This window comes from Coloeus monedula (genome assembly GCF_965178545.1).
Source record: "Coloeus monedula genome assembly, chromosome: Z".
Classification (NCBI taxonomy): domain Eukaryota; kingdom Metazoa; phylum Chordata; class Aves; order Passeriformes; family Corvidae; genus Coloeus; species Coloeus monedula.
Window position 1 is genome coordinate 29,233,348 of NC_138822.1, and position 19,808 is coordinate 29,253,155.

The window sequence follows — 19,808 nt, forward strand, 5'->3', positions numbered from 1 at the left end:
TTCTTGGCATCTGAGAGTGTCCTCATAGCCAATGAAATTCTCACTTTGGTGAGCTCCAAGCAAAATTTTCTCCATCCTTAGCTGCTGCTTGTCCTGTGCAATCCAGCTCCTCTTCTGAGATCCCTTTCTGAATGTGCAAATGGCTGGCCCTTTTTTTATTTTCTGCCACCTTCTCTCCTTGCCCAGTGCAAACAGACAACAACATTCTTCTCCAAATACCTTATTGTTGCCTTTCTGACTGCCAAGGCTGGCTGATAAGCAGTGATTAAAAACCAGTTTGACTACATCATTGGGTGATTCTGCACACTGCTTGGAGCTCTGAGGTGGTGTGGCGAGCTTCTCAGTGTTATGCCTGGCCTTCCCACTCTCCTAATTGCCCTTGGAGCTTGACGAGAGCTATTTCCAACTTTACCACCAGTGCATGCAAGTTCTCTGGAGGATTTTTCATTAGGGAAATATAACCTGAATGTGTCAACTTTAACTCAGCTTGCTTTCTGTGAGCTAATGGGTGAAAGGAGTGCATATTAGTTTATCAAAGAAATGAGAAACTCAATCAAGAAAAAGAAACTACAATGATACGCAGCTCCAAATCCTACTTATGAATGTATTTTTTCTTACGTCCATGTTCTGGCTAACCTAGTCTTCCAGCAATGTCTCCAAAACAGAGCAAGCAGAACTGTTCAAACATTGTCTCTCCTCTCTCCCCTGTCCTGGAACACTGTCTACAAACTTTCTTTGTGTTCTTCAGGTAGTACACTTCTCTTATGTTAAGGAGTTGTGTTATCCAAGGGTGATTTGTAACTTAGGTAATATTTGACATATTTGCTTCTTCATTGTATCACTGGGTATTTTTCAGAAACCATGAAGGGGCTGATAGTACCATAGATGGCATGAGATGTCAAAGTGCATTTTCTAAGCCACTTATTTCCTCTTTATTAATTGTAGGAGTTCCTGGTACCAAATCCACATGAGCGATGGGGACTGGGGCATGGGCGCAGTTCGTGAATGTAGCAGACCAGGGAAAAACAGTAGCAGCAAGAGTATCCTGATACCTGAAATAATCCAGATCATACAACTTTTAAAGAACCTCCTACATCTACTCTTCCTGGTAAAAATGGAACTTTTTGGATCTCTGAGCAACGGGATTGATCAATTTGCACTTGGACCCTTCCAGCTGTCTCTCTGTCTAGACATACCAATAGTACTGTTAGTGGACTTTACTTTCTCTACCAAAGTACTTCTGTAAGTCAATGTTAACACCCATCACCTCAAACATCACAGCAATAAAGGGAGTGGAGCAAATGTCACTATCAAATACCACTTTGTGGAGTTTGCTTACGAGCAAGGCGCCAATATCTGTAAATACGCTGCTCCTACTAAGACTGGGCTCCAAAGTCTCCTTACAATGTTGCTCTTTCCATACCTGGCTGAATGCCCTTCCCTTATACTTCTGGAGCTACCATGGAGTCTCCTGTGCTTTGTTATAACTTTGGAAAGGAGGCAAAGGATACATCTCTCAACTTCTATGCCTAACAGTCAATCACTGAGTTGTGAACGAACATACTTCTTGTGTCTTCAGGGTAATGCTGGACTGGTGTTTCTGTGTGCTGGTCTTGGCTGAGGCAGAGTTAATTTTCTTTAGCTAGTATTGAGCTATTTGGATTTGTGCTGAAAACAGTGCTGATTATATTCCATACCACATAGCATCATTATCAGGATACAAAGCTGTGGGGAGAAGAAAAGGGGGGACATTCAGAGTGATGGCATTTGTCTCCCCAAGTCACTGTTACACATGATGGAACCCTGTTCTAGAGATGGCTGAACACCTGCCTGGTCATGGGAAACCGTGAATTAATTTCTTGTTTCGATTTATTGTGTGTGCAGCTTTTGCATTCCCTATAGTTTAATAGGCAATACTACTAACTTACTAGACAATTTAGTCTTTATCTCAACCAACGAGTTTTCTCATTTTGCTGGTTCTCTCCCCGATCCCGCTGAGGGAAAGGGCAGCCAGAGGGAGCTCACGCAGTCTGGCGAGGAAGGGGAGGGGAAGAACAGGACGGCAAGTGCATTAAATACTCGCTGCTAATTGAAATCAGAGGCTGCAATGCCAGCAGCAGCTGCCGCGGAGAGAGCAGCGATACCCTCTGCCGGCAGGGAGGCTCCTCGGGGAATGCCACCCGGAGTCAGAATCACAGAATTGCTCCCACTCGGAGATGATCCCCTCCAATCTCCCCGCCACGAGGGCATGGTCACCTGGAGCAGGTGACACAGGAATGAATCCAGGTGGGTTTGAATGTCTCCAGAGGAGGAGACTCCACGACCTCCCCTAGGCAGCGGTTCCAGAGCTCTGCCACTCCTCAGCGTGAAAAAGTTCTTCCTCATATTCCGGTGGAACTTCTTGTGTTTTAGTTTATGGCCATCGCTCCTCGTCCTGTCGCTGGGCATCACCGAAAAGAGTCTGTTAGTATCTGTTGGCACCCGCCTTGGATATATTGATATGCATTAATGAGATCCCCTCTCAGTCTTCTCCAGACTAAACGTGCCCAGCTCCCGCTGCCTCTTCTCACAGGGCAGAGATGCTCCACACCATCATCATCTTCACGGCTTCTGCTGCACCCACTCCCGTGGCTCCGTGTCTCCGTGCTGAGGAGCCCAGAGCTGGACACAGCACCCCAGCAGTGCCTCACTAGGGCCGGGCAGAGAGGCAGGGTCCCCTCCCTCTTTCTCAGCCGTGCCGTGTCCCGTGCCGTGTTCCGCGTCCCGGCCCGTGTCGCGGCGCGCGGCGTTATCAGCGCGCTCGCGGCAACCCCGCCCCGCGTCCCCCATTGGCCGCCCGCGATCACCTGAGCGCTCCGGTCCCGCCCTGCGCCCCGCCCCATTGGCCGCCGCTCCGCCGGCGGCGCGCGCCCATTGGCCCTGGGAGCCGCCGCTCCACCGCCTCCCCGCAGCGCGGCCCCGCCCCGCCGCTTCCCTGCGCCCCGGCCTCCGCCGCGTCGGGATGAGCCGCGCTTCCCCATGGAGACCAAACGGGCCGAGATCCCCAGCAGCGTCCTGGACGACCTATGCAGGTATGGCCGTGGGGCGGGAGCAGTCCCGGGGCTGCCGTTCCGCTGCTGCCGGAGGGCGGGGAGGGCGCCTGCCTCCGCTCGGTGCGTCGCGGGGCCCGGGATGCTCGGGACACTGAGGGGGTGCGGGGCCACCCGGGCCGAGGGGCGGCTTCGGCCGTCCCGCGGCTGCCGGGAAGCGGAAGGAAGGGGCTCGCCCCGTTTCCCCCGTGCCCGAGGCTCCGCCCTCCCGATGGAATCCGTCCTGGAAGGGCGGGAAGGCTGCCCGGGGCACCCTCTGGACCTGCTGTGGGGCTGCTCCGGCGGCGGGCCAGGAGCCGAGTGCGCGGGGGAAGTGAGAGAACATTGTAGGGATTTCTTGCGGGGTTTGGACCGGAAAAGGTAAAACTGCGTCGGCGATGTTTGCGCAGGTGAAAGAAGAGCTGGGAGCGTGGGGCTGGCGTGACGTGTAGCCGAGCACTGATGTGGTACTTGCTGCTCGGAGGTCTGGTTTCATTTGGAAGGGGTGGCAGGGAGTCCCTTCTGCTGAGTTACCTCTGCTGGAAGGGAACGTGCCAGCGGACGGAGAGGGAAGAGCCACAGGGACACCCTTCGGTCTGAAGCTGCCCTCTCCTGCTTGTCGCTTCTTTCACAGTCAAATACTTTTCTTGTTCCAGGGGCTTTGCGTTTGAATTTTCATAAAGCATGGATTCTGTGTTCTTGAAAGGGGGAGTTGCATTTTCCCGTTATGGTCTCAACCTCTGATCATCTGTGGTGCAGCCCTTCAAACTCTGTAATTTGTCTGTCATCCCCAGAATGTGATGACACAAACTGCATGTGATATTTGGCGTGAAATAATCCTTCTGTCTTACCACCTTCGAGGGACTTCTTATGATGTATTTATGTAAAAGAGGGAAAGGTTATTGAAGAGGAAAGATACACCACTTACTGTAATTGTTTTCAAATGAGTGAAAATATTTAGAAGTTTCAAATGAGTGAGAATATTTAGAGAATACCACAGGAAGAAGAAGTAGAACTGCTCTGCTTGGTATTGTTTTGCACTAAATGCAAGAGTCAGAGTTTGTGATAAGCATGTAAATTTTCAATTTCCTAGATCTGGCCTCTGAAGCATGCTTGTGTTTCCATTGTGTCTCCTTTGGGCTCCCTGCAGAGAGAGGAACTTGCCTTTCAGATCCCTGCTCACATATGACACAGGGTTTAAGACTTCTTCAGAAAATCCAGAGGGGAATTGCAGTGATTACAAAACTGATACAGCCTGTTAGTGTCCCTTCCATGGGGCGACTGATAGAAGGGCACATGAGTATTTGAATCTTACATTGTAATAGGGTCAGTCCCACTGTCGTACTGTGTTTCTTTGAGATACTGTCACCTTCTAGCTTCAAAATGTTGTTTTGTATTATAATTGTGTTAATGTTATAATGGGTTATAAAAATATCTGTAATTTCCTACGTTCTTCAATCTGTATATGATATTAGTGGGAATTTTGGTAGAAAGTGACAAGTGATTTTTCCTCCTCAGTTACTGGGTATTGTTAAATAACAAGTCTCAGATATCCATGTCAGTTTTTGTCATGCTGCCTTGTGTTACAGAGTTGTCCTTTACTCAGTAAAGAAGTGGAGGTGCAGAGAGTTAATGTAGGTTTTGCGGCTTCTTAGTACTCCCTTTGTCTTATAAACAAGTGCTGTTACCCCATCTTTTGACTTCAGGACTGTGATTGGTTCATCTAGCTCAGTAGCCAGATGCTCGCTTAGCCGCACACTCGCCCTCTTCAAAAAACATTTGAACAGCAGCTATTTCTACATCCTTGTTCCTCCCAGGGAAACTTCATGTCAGCTTCATCCCTTCATTCCCTGCTCCTCTACCTCCTCTCCTGTGAGTAGCTCAGGGGGATGTGGAATGGGAATTGTGGTCAGTTCATAACACATCCTCTCTGCTGCTCCTTCCCTCTTATGCTTTGCCCCTGCTCTAGTGTGGGATCACTTCTATGGGTTGAGGCTTCTTCAGGACATATCCCTCTGCTCCAGCACGTGATCCTCCACAGGCTGTAGGGTGGACATCTCCTCTGCCCCCTTCTTCTCCAATGCTGGTGTTTGTACTGTTGTTTCATGATCTTTCATGCTCATTCCCTGCTGTTTCATGCTCTTTTTTTCACTTCCTCTGTCTGTCTGGTATTTTTGTCCCTGAATACACTTCCCTAGAGGTACCACCATCTCAGCTGCTGCCTTCAGCTGTGTTCCACAGTGTGTCCACCATAAGCCACTCGCTGCCAGAACCTGACACCTGCACGTAGAACAACCTAGAGATGTCTGTTGTTAGCATTTCAGTCACTCCAAGTAACTTAGAAGTTAACTTTTTGATTAATAAGTAGCATTCTACTTGGCTTTGCTCTTGTTCTCTAAGCCTAGTGCCTGGCATGTTCTTACTGCTCTTTGATACTACTGCATTTTTTTTCTTTAGATTTGCGTTCATCTGCAGTTCTGGGACAAGAAAATATCATCAACTAGATGTAAAATAGACTTTTAAGTTTTTATATTTTAGTTACAGCAGCTTTAGAGATAAGGGATCTTTTCAGCACTCAGAATAAAGCCTTCAAAAGAAATTGGGAGTGGTGCTGCCAACTGAAGATGTTGGGAAGTGGTAAAATGTTGAAGTGAATGGGGTTATTTATGCAAAGGAGAATCACAGAATCATAGAGTGCTTTGAGTTGAAGGAATCTTAAAGATCATCTTATCCCAGCTCCCCCTGCCATGCCATGAGCAGGGATACCTTCTAGACCAGGTTCCTCCGGAACACTTCCAGGAGCAGGGCATCCATAACTTCTCTAGGCAATGTGTTCTAGTGCCTCACCATGCTCACAGTGAGGAAGTTTTTCCTATTATCTAAACCTGCCCTTTTTCTCTTTAAAGCCATTCCTTCTTGTCCTGTCACAACATGTCCTTGTAAAAAGTCCCTGTCCAGCTCTCTCGTTAGCCCCCTTTAGGTACTGGAAGGCCTCAGTGAAGACTTGCTCCAGCAGGTCCCCATCCTCTTTTATTTGGGTTCCAATAGCTGGGCACATCACTTCAGGTGAGGTCTCACCAGAGCAGAGTAGAGGGTGAGAATCACCTCCCTCAAGCTGCTGTGCATACTGTGTTCCAACAAAAGAATGGGCTGGGAGCTCACAGCGTCAGCTCCTGTCAAGATTCTCATCCACCAACACCCCAGATCCTCCTCCCCAGAGCTGCTCTCCATCCATTCTCTGCCCAGCCTTTGTTTATGTTGTGTTTGGGATTGTCCCAACCCAGGTGTAGGACCTTGTACTTGGCCTTGTTGAATGTCATGAGGTTCCCAAAGGCCCCCCTATCAAGCCTGCCAAGGTCTTTAAAGGTATCTGTCCAAGGACCTTCTTCAGTATGAAAATTGGGTAAGAAGATGAGAAATCTGTGAATAAAACGTACAAGGCTGCAGACCCAACAGAGGAACGATAAGGAAGGCAGTGATGAAAACCAAACCTGGCCGCTGATTGATGAGGGGGGTATAGGAAGGTTCATTCCAGCAAGTTTATCTGAGTAAGGACCTGCTCCTGGAAAACAGGGAAGAAGTGAGGAAATCAGAATGAAAAAGTAGAAAGAAATTAGAAGTGGACACAGTGACAAGAAACAAACCTGTTAATTGGGCTAATTGATGAGCTGTCAAGAAACCACAGGCATCACTCAGCCTGGCCTTTGCATCTGGTAGGGCTTTACACTTGAGGGTATCCCACTGGACTGGGAGGAGTGCCACAGGAAAAGGAAAGCAGGGAGGGACAAAGTAAGGGTAGGTAGGAAAGGGTATAAAAGAGGTGGGTTGTAAAACTGGGCAAATTGGTACACTTCTATGTCTGAGCCTTCTGCCCAAGTGTCACACAGTGTCCTATCAGACATCTTCTTAGTAAATGTTTATTTTTTCTCTATTTTTCTTTATTGGGTAATTCCACTCTCTACTCCCTGTCTATGCGTGCTGCAAGGATGAAGTGCCAGCTACTGATGGCAGCTGTGTGTGAGTGAGGTGTCAGCTACTGGAGTGAGGGAGCAGATCTCAGTGCCAGCCACTCACAAGGAGGGGGGGTCTCAGCTCCCGGTGTCTGGGGTGGCAACGATGAGTGTCCTGGAAACCAGCTTCTGTGGGGGAAATGGTGTGAGTGAGAGGCAGAGCACTGGCAGCTGCAACAGGGCTGTGCTGTGGGTCACAGCCCATATGCTGGGTTGGTGGGGGAACAAGCGTCTTCCCCAGACCTGTTGTGTATGTCTGCTCACTAGCAAACTTCAAACAGGACCATGTGAGGGGGGAGGGACTTGTGTGATGGGTGTGGTGGTCTGGGATCTGGGCAGGGCTGTTGGGTGGAAAGGGAGACCTGTGCTGGTACTTGGGGGACCTGTGAATGTGCCTGTGAGCCTGGAGAGTGTCAAGCGTGTGATTGCACCAGTGACCTTCTGTCTCTGTCCTTGGCCAGAGTGCCTCAGAGAGGCAACCAGTTCTGAGATCCTATAACAATTCATACTTGTCAGGTTTCAAGTAAAGATATGGTATTTCTGGTTTGAGCAATAGTACTATGCACTTTTAGAATTTAGGCGGTGGCACTCAGGAGCTGAATGCAAAAGATCTCCGTCATATGATTTAAGTTTAGTGGGGTGTATGACCTTAAATTTCTAAAAAGGAAGTTCTGCTTTTAATATAAAAAAATAAATAAATCTTCTTCTGCTGAAGTAAAATGAGCTATCACATGGTGCTGCTTAAACTTTTATCTCAGTGACTCTATCTGTGTCTGGGCTAAAGCATTAAGTACACTTGACAAATAACCCAATTGTCCATGTTCTGTTTCAGACTGAGAAAATTAGTAGGATCATATTGAATTTTAAAATCGACATAAATTATTAGTTTACTGTGGTTTTAAGTGAAAATACATAACTATGTTTAACTTACATCCTAAAAAAAAAAAAATGCACTGAAATCTCTTATCAGAATTTGCAGATGTTCTTTAATGGACTTGTAAAAATGCTTTCATTTTTGTAATACAGCCATTTAAGTAGGTTGTGTTCACGCTCCCTGTTTTCACAACAGTTAATGTACTTAGCGTAGTGTAACTGATGTTTCTGAAGGAACATCATAATCCATTTTCCTTCTTGACTTTAAAAGTTGTGTTTTACTTTGTGAAAACTTTTTACTGTCCCAGTGGAACATGAGGAGGATCTGGTGGTCTGCTGATATATGCTAACGTATTAAGAAGTGTAATGTTGCAATGTTTTTATTGTTAGCTGTATTTAATAATAGATTTGGCTAATCTTCCTCTTTTTCTTTCCCGGCAGCCGATTTATTTTGCACATTCCAAGTGAAGAGAGAGACAATGCAATCAGAGTGTGTTTTCAGATTGAACTTGCCCATTGGTTTTATTTGGATTTCTACATGCAAAACACACCAGGATTACCTCAGTGTGGGATAAGAGACTTTGCTAAAGCTGATATCCTTTTTATTACTGGGATTATTTTCTGTCTCAGTGGTAAAGTGCAAACTGAGTATTGTTAACGATATTTCATAGTATGATAATGTCAATTCATGTGTTAATGATTAAAAGTTAGTATTGCTAGGTATGTGATGTTACTGGGTTCACTGCTTCCATAATTTTGTGGCACCCACAAAAGAGTGGTTCTGGACCACTTCTTCTTGGACTGCTACAGAACTATGGAAAATGTCAGTTTCTGATATTTGAGGATTTTTCCTCATGGTTGCACTTTGCATGCTAGGTAGGTTTCAAGGATGAGCTGTTGGGGCTCTTCAAACTGAACTCCACAGTTTAATTAAGTTTCAAGTAAATAGTGACCTAAATGTTGAAGTAGTTGAAGGTGGTATGTGTTCCCCCATGGGCAGTGGTATGCATTTGTTGGAAGTCTGTTTGTAGGGTAGAGGATGCATTTTTACTGAATTAAAATGGTTGGCCTCTGCTTTTTTTGTTGTTTGCAAGGGCTGCTGGAATGTGTATTATCTAGTCCTTGCTAGAGGAAACTTTCTGGCTTTCATCCAGCAAGTGTTTTAGTTTTAACCTTTTTCCATATGTTCTTAATGAGAGATTGGAATATTGCTTCTAACTTCGAGAATAGTATTATCTGTGGTTTCACTACATAACATACTTATCTCTGTTAGTTTCATAATATAGATCTACTTTGAAATACCACAGCTTTTATTTTAACAGTAAACTGTAAAAATACGGTAATATTCTGTTGGTTGATGTTATGCTGTTATTTTATATATAATTGTATATAATTTTAATTATAAATGTATTTTCAGACAAGCAAAAGTCTCCTAGTAATTGTAAGCATGGCAGAAAAAATGCAGAGTAATAGATGTTATATGTTCATTACATCTATCCCTTTCTAGCCCGTATTTGCCGCAAATATTACTTCTGCAGTGTCATATTTTTAAGTATTCTGCTGTGGAGTATTCTTTATTGGTAGTATAATATGTGTAATATATAATATTAATACTTTTATTAAGGATTTGCAGATTTTCTCTCAAAATTTTAGAGTTACAGAGGTTGCTTATGTTTTCTCTGCATGGTGAGTTTTGATAAAATGTATTAGAATTTAGATTTCTGTAACTGTATGCCTTTCAAAATAAATTTTTTTGCATCATAAATACTGAAGATAGGATTCTGTGCCATAATCTTAGCAAATGTTTGTGGGAAAAATTTACTCCCAGTTATTTCACGCACAGGGAACTGAATTTTTTTCTGTGTCGCTCACTCAAAACTAAGAAAATGTGTTTACAAATAATACATACTCAGAGTAACTGTTACAGGGTTACTTTTTTTCAGAATTAGGGAGACCTTCCTTCAACCAAGTGCAAGCTTTTTTCTTGTCTTCTTCTTTTTTTTTTTTCATTTTTTAAAATTGGTTTGTATAGGAATTGCCAAATTACTTGATGTGCTCTGACTTTTAGTGTTTGGTAATTGATTATTCATAATATTTTTTACTTCCAAAAGAATATATCTTGAAAGCACTTAGGGGAGGGAATGTTTATTCTAAATTTTGAGTGAATATCTTTTGTATTCAGTATGTGATCTGGAACTGGCTTGAGTTTATCTTCCTTAACATGCTGCTATACTCTTCAATCATTGCCCTTTTTTACTGCCTCAAGGTGAAGATGTACAGAAGGTTTTAGTTGAGTGGAAAGAATACAAAATGGGAGTGCCAACCTATGGTGCAATTATTCTTGATGAGACACTTGAAAATGTAAGTATGGAAATAGTCGTGAAGGACTGTCTAGAGGGAAGGATGGCATATGCTGGCAGAAGTAATTCTTTGTTGTTTACATTTTTCTTCTGGAGAAATTTACATTCACTGTCAGATTTGCAGAGATCTGACAGTTACTTCATATTGGTGTCTGTGTACAGAAATACAATATGTGAGACAGTAAACACACTTCTGCTTGCTTTCCTTCTCAGTTTTTTTTTTATTTTTTTATTCTGAGTTACATGATTCAATAAGAAAATTCACAGTTCTTGCTAGAACGCAGCAAACCTAATGGTTTCCTTCCTTCAGGCTAAGGTATCCTTTTGGAGAACAAGGGGATGGTGGAGGGAAGACATTTAATAAAATTGGGTAGAACACCTGCATGTGTGACAGTTGCATTCCCTTGTATTTTGTAGGTTCTTTTGGTTCAGGGCTATTTAGCAAAATCTGGTTGGGGATTTCCAAAAGGGAAAGTAAATAAAGAAGAAGCACCTCATGACTGTGCTGCTAGAGAGGTAAGTTATATCAACTCCTTTAAGATAAGTGAAATTTTGCTGAAATCAGGATGTATGTGTTGGATGAAAAGGCACTTCACTTAGGTAATCTCTTTACTGAAATCACATGAATAAATAGTCTGTTCTTGCAGTCATCTTCTTATGTACCTTCTGATGCCTTTCTGATTTCCAGAATAGTAATTAAGGTTATGGCTACATATAATTAAAAAAAACCAAACTGCTTTATGTTTCAAATTGTTTTGCACTAATGTGCTAAATGAAGTGAGTACTATTTTTAAAGTTCTCTGCTGAACTGTGAACTTACTTTTAGGTATTATTCATGGTGCTTGGAAAGTCTTACGTAATTTATGGCTTTTGGCATATTAATTTCAAGGGTCACCATAACTGTAAAAAAGTGAGGAATGGGAATTTAGCCTATGTACACTGGTCTGTATAAAGAGGCTAAGGAGCTGAGTTGGAGGCTGTAGAATTTTATGTAAAAATTGTGAAGAACTTTACTTTTCTATTTTTCAGTTATGCAGGAACAAGAATCAATGTATGTGGCAAATAAAATCTGAAAAATAAAATGATCTGTGGTATTTATTGCTCCTGGAGACCTAGATATGTAGTGAAGCTACATATTAGAAATGGCCTGTAAAAGAGTATTACTGGTACAAACTCAGTGTTCATTCAACATAATACATCCCGAGTGTTTGAGAGAGAAAATTAAGGTGAGGGAAAGTAGTATGATGCATTTAGTGTTCTTCAATTGGATTGAATCAGTACGTGAGAAATCACGGGGTTTTGGTTTGTTTGGTTGGTTTTTTTTTTTGTTTGTTTGTTTGAAATATACCTGCCAAGGATGAACTAGACATAGCTGCTTCAAGAAGGAATGACATGAAGTATGTCTTCCTCTTTACTTCAAGTTACGCCAGCAAAAGCATTAAAGGGGGCACAGTTATAGTGGGGAAAAAAAATCTTTGATGGTGGTGTTAATTTGAAAATTTGATTTAGATTTCACTAGTGAACAGCACTGTTGCTATGATCTTTTTTCCATCAAATTAGATTGTTATTGTGGATAGACTGACAAATTCTTCAAGGCTTACCTGTGGCCAGGAATTGGGATGTCTGTAGTATCTGAAATAAGTCTTTCAACTGCTTTCACTGAAGTCAGCACAGGTCTGAAACCATAAGCTGCATCTGTGTAAAGTCTAACTGAAGAGATCTTCACTTGGCAGTGCCTACACAGTTCAATAGTATTTCAGAAGTTGAGGAGGACTAACCTCATCCATATTAATAAATTGCTATATGAAGGTGTAATAGAGTTGTTTCAACTTGCATTACAGGTCTGCTGTCTTAGAGAAATATAAAGCATGTAGATACTTTTTCTGTTTCTAAACATCTATGTGTAAAGGCTTGGTTTTCCCAGCAGCTTTAATGGATATCTCTGAAAAATAGTCATTCCTTTGCTTGTGATAATAGGTTGTGAAAGGATAACTCTGAATACACAGACACTAATTTCATCTAACTACTTTTCAGGTGTTTGAAGAAACTGGTTTTGACATAAAAGATTATATCTGCAAAGAGGACTACATTGAGCTGCGAATTAATGATCAGTTAGCACGGCTGTACATCATTCCAGGAGTTCCCAAGAACACGAAATTCTACCCCAAAACTAGAAGGGAAATTCGGGTATGTGTTAACCTTGTTTGAATCGATAGGAACTTAGCAGAGCCTGATTTTTAAAGCCAGAAGTGTGTAAAGTAATGAACCCTCTAAGCACAATGAACGCCTCAAATGCTAGGTACCAGTGGCATCTCTGCATTGTAGGGTTTTGTGCTGACTTCTTGCAGCTCACCTGCAAGTCTGACATCTGCATTCATCATGAAAACACAATAGAGCATGCTGCCAAAATGTAATTCTCCTTTTCTCACAGTGGTGTATATATTAATAATTTCATATTATTCCTAGTTACAGATACTTATGTAACTATATACTATCAAGTTGTAATTAATTGGGGATATGCAAAAGCCTGCATATCAGAAGGACAAACTAAGGGTTGTTTTCTCTCTTTTATGGCTAATACTGTCCAGATTTAAAAAATAGTATGTTTTAAGGAGGAGGTTAGGAAGGGGACAGAAAAAGGGGACTGTTTTGGATGTATTGTGTACCATTAGGCTTTTAAAAGGTATTGTGAAAGGGAAAGGCAAAGGCTCAGGTAGCAACACTTTGGAACCTTTGTCCCCAGTATCTGTAGTCTTTGAAGTTTGAATTTTTTTTTCTTGTACGGCATTCAGTTTAAAACAGCTGTATTTCCATGCAGATGGTGTCACTGAGCTGGGCATCTTGCTTTCTAAATAGGGAAGGTAGTTGACTGGACAGGACTTAATTTTTTGCATTAGAGACCTGTTTTTCAAAATATGAAATAAAATGACATTTGAGGGTTTTTTTAAATGTACAGTAAATATTCCCCTTTGTAGAACAGTGACTCTGTGTGTGGGAATGTTGAAGAGTTCATGCAGTGACAGAGTTTTGAAGCTTTGTCTTCATCTGATCTAATGCAGCTGGGCAGGCTGGTTTTGTATTCCCTGTAGAACTATATTGAAAACTTATTCAGTTTGTAACTTATTTCTATAATTTGCATCTTGTCTGGACCTGGGGCTTTGGGAGTAGATTCTGTGATAGAAGATCTCATGTGGATTCTTCTATGCTGTCTGTGGTCAGAATTCCTGATTTTGGTCCCCAGCCTGCAAAGTATACTATTTAACTATTAAAACTATAATGTATTAACAGTAACACAAGTCCTTTCCTATCCCCATGTTTTTTTTCTTTTATAACAAAACTTGAAACTTGCTGTCAAACTAAACACCCTTTCTACTTTTAAATGAGTATTGGTGGTCCAGTATTGATGGCATTTTAAGTAAAAAGTTACTGAAAATTTTTAAAAGTCTGTACATTTATTTATGGCAGTCCTTGTGCAGTGGTTTGGTTGGTTTGTTTATGAAACTCTTATTCAGAATTTAGTTGCTGATTTAATACCTTTCATATTTTAGGTGCGATTTCATGCAATGAGTTTGTGCTGTACCATCTGCTACTGTAGTGGCAGTCGGAAGAGTTAATTAACCTTTTGTGAAAAACGATGTTGTGGCCCGTTAATTTAAGTCTTCCATGGTAATTTTTTAATTAAGGAAATAATTGTGGCTGATACAAATTTATAACATTCTGCTAAGGCTGCAATAGAGGGTATTTTGATTTTATTTCTTGTCTTTCTAGAATATTGAGTGGTTTTCCATCGACAAATTACCATGCCATAGAAATGACATGACCCCAAAATCCAAGCTGGGTTTGGCACCTAACAAATTTTTTATGGCAATTCCCTTCATCAGGTATGTTTGAGATGAGGCAAATGCTAGGCCAAGGTCTTTCAGACAACTTTAAATTCTTTAGATTTGTTTTGGTAAGTAGATCTTGTTGTACTTCTCCTTGTTCACAGGCCGTTGAGGGAGTGGATTTCCCGAAGGAATGGAGACTCCTCAGACAGTGACAATGGTTTTTCATCTGCAGGGAGCACACCCTCTAAGCCCAACTTGGAAAAAGCTAGGTAAGAACCAGGTCAGTTTAACACCTCTATGTTCTTTCTTATAAAACACTGGTCATACAAAGCTGCTTGTCCTTTTCTCTTTCTCCAAGTATTCATGTTCCAGTCATAGAATAGGTTAATAAAAAAAAATACAAATGTAGACTTACAGGATAAATAAGGTGAGAACTTAATTAATGTCATGATACACAGGTGACAGAACTGAGGTGATTTCCTCAATCCTGTCTATGGGAATCAAAAAACCAGAAGCTAAAGCAAGTAGATAACTTCCACTGTTTCAAGTTCAATATTTTTGGCACTTCTGCACAGGAAAAGTAGGGCTCTCTACAGTAGGACTGTAAAGTACTCTAAGAAGTGGCTAGCTAGATAAAACCTGTGGGGATCAGTAGGGGAACAAGTGCTGCTGGCTTTAGATTCAGCTGAGTGAAAAGTGGTAGAGCAAACCTTAAAACCTGTGGTCCCTATGAAAGGGCTCCAGTATTTTGAGCCAGGGCAACACCAGCACTGGGAACAACACGACAGATGTTAATGTGGACTTGGCCTTTGTCTGTGGAGAATACAAATGGCAGTGAGCATTATTAGAGTTTTCATACTAGGTTACTTGAGCTTGTCTTCCAGATTGTTCTCAAAAAGTAGAAAAATCTTTCCTATTTGTCTTCTGCTGTCAGTAGATCTGAAGTTGTGTTGTAAACTGTCTTTGTTTTGTACTAGATCCAAACTTCGCTGTAGTCAACAGGTGTTTACAGATGGCTTTTCAGGAGAGCAGTGGGTGAAGCCAAAACAGCCACAGAAGCCATACAATCATCCTGAGGTGTCTGAAGTTTTGAAAATAAAGGTAGGTTGTTTCTTACACAAACATATGTATCTAGACTATTTAAAACAGATGTCTTTGTTCATACAGGTTTCCTCTCTAGGACAGAAATAGTGAATTTCATCACCACAGTATGCAAAAATAGAAGCATGGAATGGGGGAATACTCTTGGGAGTCCTCTGATTTATCTCACACTAGAGGTGGTGGTATCAGGTAGTAACTGTGTTGTTTCATGTACAGATAGTAATTAGTACTTGCCATTTTGGTGTTATCTCTAGTGAGATAACACCATGTTTCTTCTGTATTTTTGTACTTAACAGCAGCAATACCTGGGCCACAGTGTATCTGCATCACTGCATGGGAACTCGCTTAACTGAATTTATTGTATAATAATTCTGTCATAGTGTAAGAGAGAATGAATAACATCTGACGGCTCTGTGGCTTGAATATATGTTTGGTTAATTTCAGTGGGCTTTACTTTGTCTGCAGAAGAAGCTGTTCATATATTTTGAAGTTACTTGGAGGGAAGTTTTAGTTAGGAAGTAGGAAGTGTCAGTGCAATGATGTCCAATTCTGCCATTTAAACTCTTCCCTCTACTTATTTTGGACTTAACATTAGAGTCAGAGCCTGAGGAACAATGGCAGAAAGCAAAGTCAAGACGCTTCCAGCCAAAAGAAGCGAACAAATGGACTGCACAGTCAACCAGTTAAGCAAAACCATACCTTGGTAAGAAACATGCAGTGGCTGTGTCATTAGTAAGTTCCAGTAGTGCTTAACGAATGTCCAGGACAATGTCCTGCTGAAACAAAGTAGAGTGCATATCTATCAAGAGTATATATGATCAGAGTATTTGATACGTGTTTGTAGATGTGTAACATATCTTACCTTGTATACATACGCATCTATAGACAAGCATACTAAGTTTCAAAGTTTGCATTTTAGAAGTAATGCTAGCTGTTGAAAATTTGTCAGCTGCTTCAGTACACAATCCTGAAGCTTTCCAGCTTCCGGTCATGTAAAAGCCTTCTGTAGTGTGCAGTAATAACTCAGTGTAGTACATGTCTTATTTATTCATGTATGATGTCTTACTGTAAACATGGGGTTTTGTTATGCAACACTTAAAACGTGGTAGTGCAAATGCTTATTATTTCCCTTCTCTGCAGCAAAAACGCTGAGATGCAGACTTGGCTTGGATGCCAGAATCTCATATAATTTTTTAACCATACAGTAGAGCTGTTTGCAGGAGTTTGTAAATTCCAGTATCACACACTTTGCTTGTTACATTCCTTTGCAGTAACTAATTGTGTTTGTCCAGTTCTTCTCAATGGGAGAAGACTCACTGGGCTGTGCTCCCTTTTATAGTAGAATGTTCTTTTGATTCCCTGTTTTTTATGGCTCTTCTGTATACTTTGTTGGCTCTTGTGCAGCAGTGAGCCCCCAATTCTCCATGCAGCTCAGCTAGCTTGTCCAGGCTTTAGTTCTTCTTGTTTACAGGCTTTAAACTAGATTCTTCCCATTCTGGCTTGTGGTTATTGCCTTCTTTCTCTTATTCATGTAAACATACAGAAACCATAAATTCGTCCTGTAAAATCCTCACTGCAGCAAGAAATGATTAGTTATGCTTGAGTCTAAGTGTAGAAGAATGAATTTACTGGCCAGAAATTTGGATGGATAGGGAAAACTGTAATGGTAATCTGTAGGATCTTCATGGAAACAAGTGGAATTGTTAATGCCTCACAGTTACTTTGTAGGTTCTTCACAGACGTTTCTAAATATTTCTCTTTCTCTGTTTCACTTGCGTTTTCATGATTGTCAGTCTTTTGAAGTTTCAATATTTTGTGTCCCAGTGATAATTTTCTGATGTAATTTGAAGGCCAGGAAACTCTTAATTTGCAGAGAGTGCAAAGGGCCATGTTTTTTCTGTATTTGTGTACTTACAGCAGCAATACCTGGGCCTAAAACAACTTTTCCCTGGAGAGTTCTAAGTTTGTGTCTCTAAAGCATGTTAGTTTAATTGGCAGTAGCAGCATGTTTGCAAATACATTCCCCTTGCCTTTTTTGGGACAAGCTGATTGAAGAGTGGGCTTATGCATGTACAACTTTGATTCCACACCATCATATGCAAGACCCTTCCATCTTAAAACAGTTAGAAAGTACTCAAAATTTTCCCATAAAAGTCTGCATTTTAAAAATGTTTTGTTGACTGTTAAAAGGTTGCATGCTTCTGAAAGACTTGTGGACTTGAAGCATGCTTGCTACATAAAGTAACATGACAGAATTCATGCTGGATTAGAGGTAAAATACATGAGGTGTGTCAAAGCAAATATAACCAGCATACCTTTTAGGTAGATGATGCTTAAACTATACCCCTGAAAAATACAATGTAATTTCTTAATCATAAAATGTGTAATCTGTGGTCATTCTCTTCACCAGAAATGTGAAAAAAGGCTTAATCCAAGAAGACTTCAAGATAACTTTGAAACAGGCAAGTGCAGTCAGAATTTTCATCCGCTGCCCTGTGCTGCAGGCTGAAGGCACCCGAGTAATGGTGGTTGAGGGTTTTTCCTCATGCCAAGCTACCAAATCTTATAAAGCCATGTTTTTCCAAGGTAGTCTGAGGTTTTGTTTGTTTTTTAATGGAAAAGATACTGTTTCATGTTGGTTTTGTAATTTTTCTCCTTAATTATAAAGCCTGACTGATATACCAGGTGGCTGAGTAAAAAAGTAACTAAAAGCTAGTTTAGGAAAATAGCGTCTGAGTCAACACAGCGCTGGTAATTGAGTGTTTTTTCAAGGCTTTCTGTCCTGCTAGTAATAAGCTGCAGCAGAGTGCACACAGTTTTTTACTCATTGCTCAGAAAATAGTGCCAATGTTTTTCCTCCTTATTAAGAAATGGCTCGTGAAACAATATTATATGTGTAAAACTGGCTATTGAAAATGTTTCCAGATTGCAGTGACTTTTAAGATTTATTCTAGCCTCTAGATAACTTGTAAATATGGCTGTTTGACTCTTCTTCTGTTTATGACCAAACATACAGGTTTGGGTATAAATATTAATTGAATATATGTTTGAGGTATGGCTTTGTGTTGTTATTGATACTTTTATTGGCAACTACGCATTTAAAATTTTTCATGCTTTTTTCTCTTTAAGCAGAAGCAGCGTATGAGATGTGTTGCTCCAGTGAAGACCCACTGCCAGAACATGGAGAGGGACATTCTATGGCATGCAATGGCCATTACAAATTTGCTTTTTCATCAAGAGCTTTCTTGAGTTTCAAGTTTGACCATGATGCCATAATGAAAAGTTTTGACCTCTGACAGCAAACTTACTAGGAATAAGAATCAGACTTGCCTGTTGCAGTTGAGGGGGTTTCTTATCCAGCCTTACTCTTTCTCAGGAGTTTTTTATTTTGTTTTGTTTGTTTGTTTTTAAATGCAATGCAGGGACTGACTGCTGGTTTGGAAGGGTTTGTTCTCTTTGCAGTATGGGAGTGGCATAGTCAAGTGTTGCACTTTAAATGCAGTCTAGCCTTTGTCCACAAAAGTACCTTTCCAATGTTCAGTTCACTTGTTCCTAGCTGTGCATTAGAGGGCATTCTTTTTACTTGTGTTTTATTTTTTGTGGTTTAAGTTTTTTTTTTAATTTGCCGTGTGTTTTGTAGAATGTCATTGACTTTTTTTTTTAACTGTTGGAGTGTACCAGCTTGCTAACCTTTTAATTGTTCTGATGTAAATTATTTGACTTGTTAGTCATTATTTTGTAGGACACTGCAATATTAAGCAGTGGCAATGAAACTAATTCTCAGAGGACACCTCTGTCCTAGTGATTTTGAAACCAAGTTGCACATTTCAAACCTAGCCTCAGCCTGTCATCCTTTCTCTGTACTGATTGTTTGCCCCACATACCTTCCCTCCTTAACACTGATAGTTTTTGTTGGCTGGCAATCACTAGTACTCGAGTCAAATCTATAGCATGATGACTTTTTATACCTACTCTTCCTTGGTCTTTGATAACGACACTCAAACTGGGTAGAACTCAGCCCTTCAAAGTGTCTAAACTCTTGTGCACTGCCCACAGCTGCATAAGAAGTTACAAAGCAGCTGCTTGCAAAAGAAGAAAAGCTTAAACTTGTCTGTGAGAGGTTACTTGTGTAGAATTTATACTGAATGTAAATAAGCCTCTGTAGATCTCGCTGAGGAGGAAGGCAGGTGCATGGATAATAGAGGCATTGTGTGACACTGAACAGCTTAATCAGGCTTCCAATAACTATTCCAAGGGTGTTCAGTATTGTATTCTGTGCTGTTGTCCTCAGATCTCTTGTGTAGTGTATCTGCTGTGTATATATCCAGTAGTATTGAATTGCACTTGCAGTTAGCATATAAATGATCTAGCCTCATTTTCAGCTACAGTGCTTTCTTAGGAAAAACATGAAAGATGGGGTGGGGATGGAGGGGAGGAACAAAAAACCTATAAGAGTTGAGGTGATGAGCTGTTACATCACCTTCAAGTCAGTGGGTTTTGAGCACGTGCTTTGCAGTGGAGAGAAATGCACTGAAATAATTTGTCACAGCAGCTTGTGATAGCGAGCAT

General features: G+C 41.3%; 1 protein-coding gene across 3 annotated transcripts; it reads left to right on the top strand.

The window, feature by feature from the left end:
- Positions 1–3,014: 3,014 nt before the first annotated feature.
- On the top strand, positions 3,015–18,535 carry DCP2 (decapping mRNA 2; the record flags this gene model as incomplete). Of its 3 annotated transcripts, none has more annotated exons than XM_082302262.1 (11): positions 3,015–3,071; positions 8,393–8,544; positions 10,185–10,312; positions 10,729–10,827; positions 12,346–12,498; positions 14,080–14,192; positions 14,300–14,407; positions 15,116–15,239; positions 15,835–15,942; positions 17,650–17,710; positions 18,378–18,535. In XM_082302262.1, exons 1-11 carry the CDS (start codon positions 3,019–3,021, stop codon positions 18,533–18,535), a joined length of 1,257 nt encoding a protein of 418 aa, XP_082158388.1. In that variant the 5' UTR covers positions 3,015–3,018. The 3 variants fall into 3 exon arrangements, with proteins under 3 accessions (XP_082158388.1, XP_082158389.1, XP_082158390.1); XM_082302263.1 differs by having other exon boundaries at positions 17,650–17,701; positions 18,372–18,535; XM_082302264.1 differs by lacking the exon at positions 15,835–15,942 and having other exon boundaries at positions 17,650–17,701; positions 18,372–18,535.
- Positions 18,536–19,808: the final 1,273 nt, after the last annotated feature.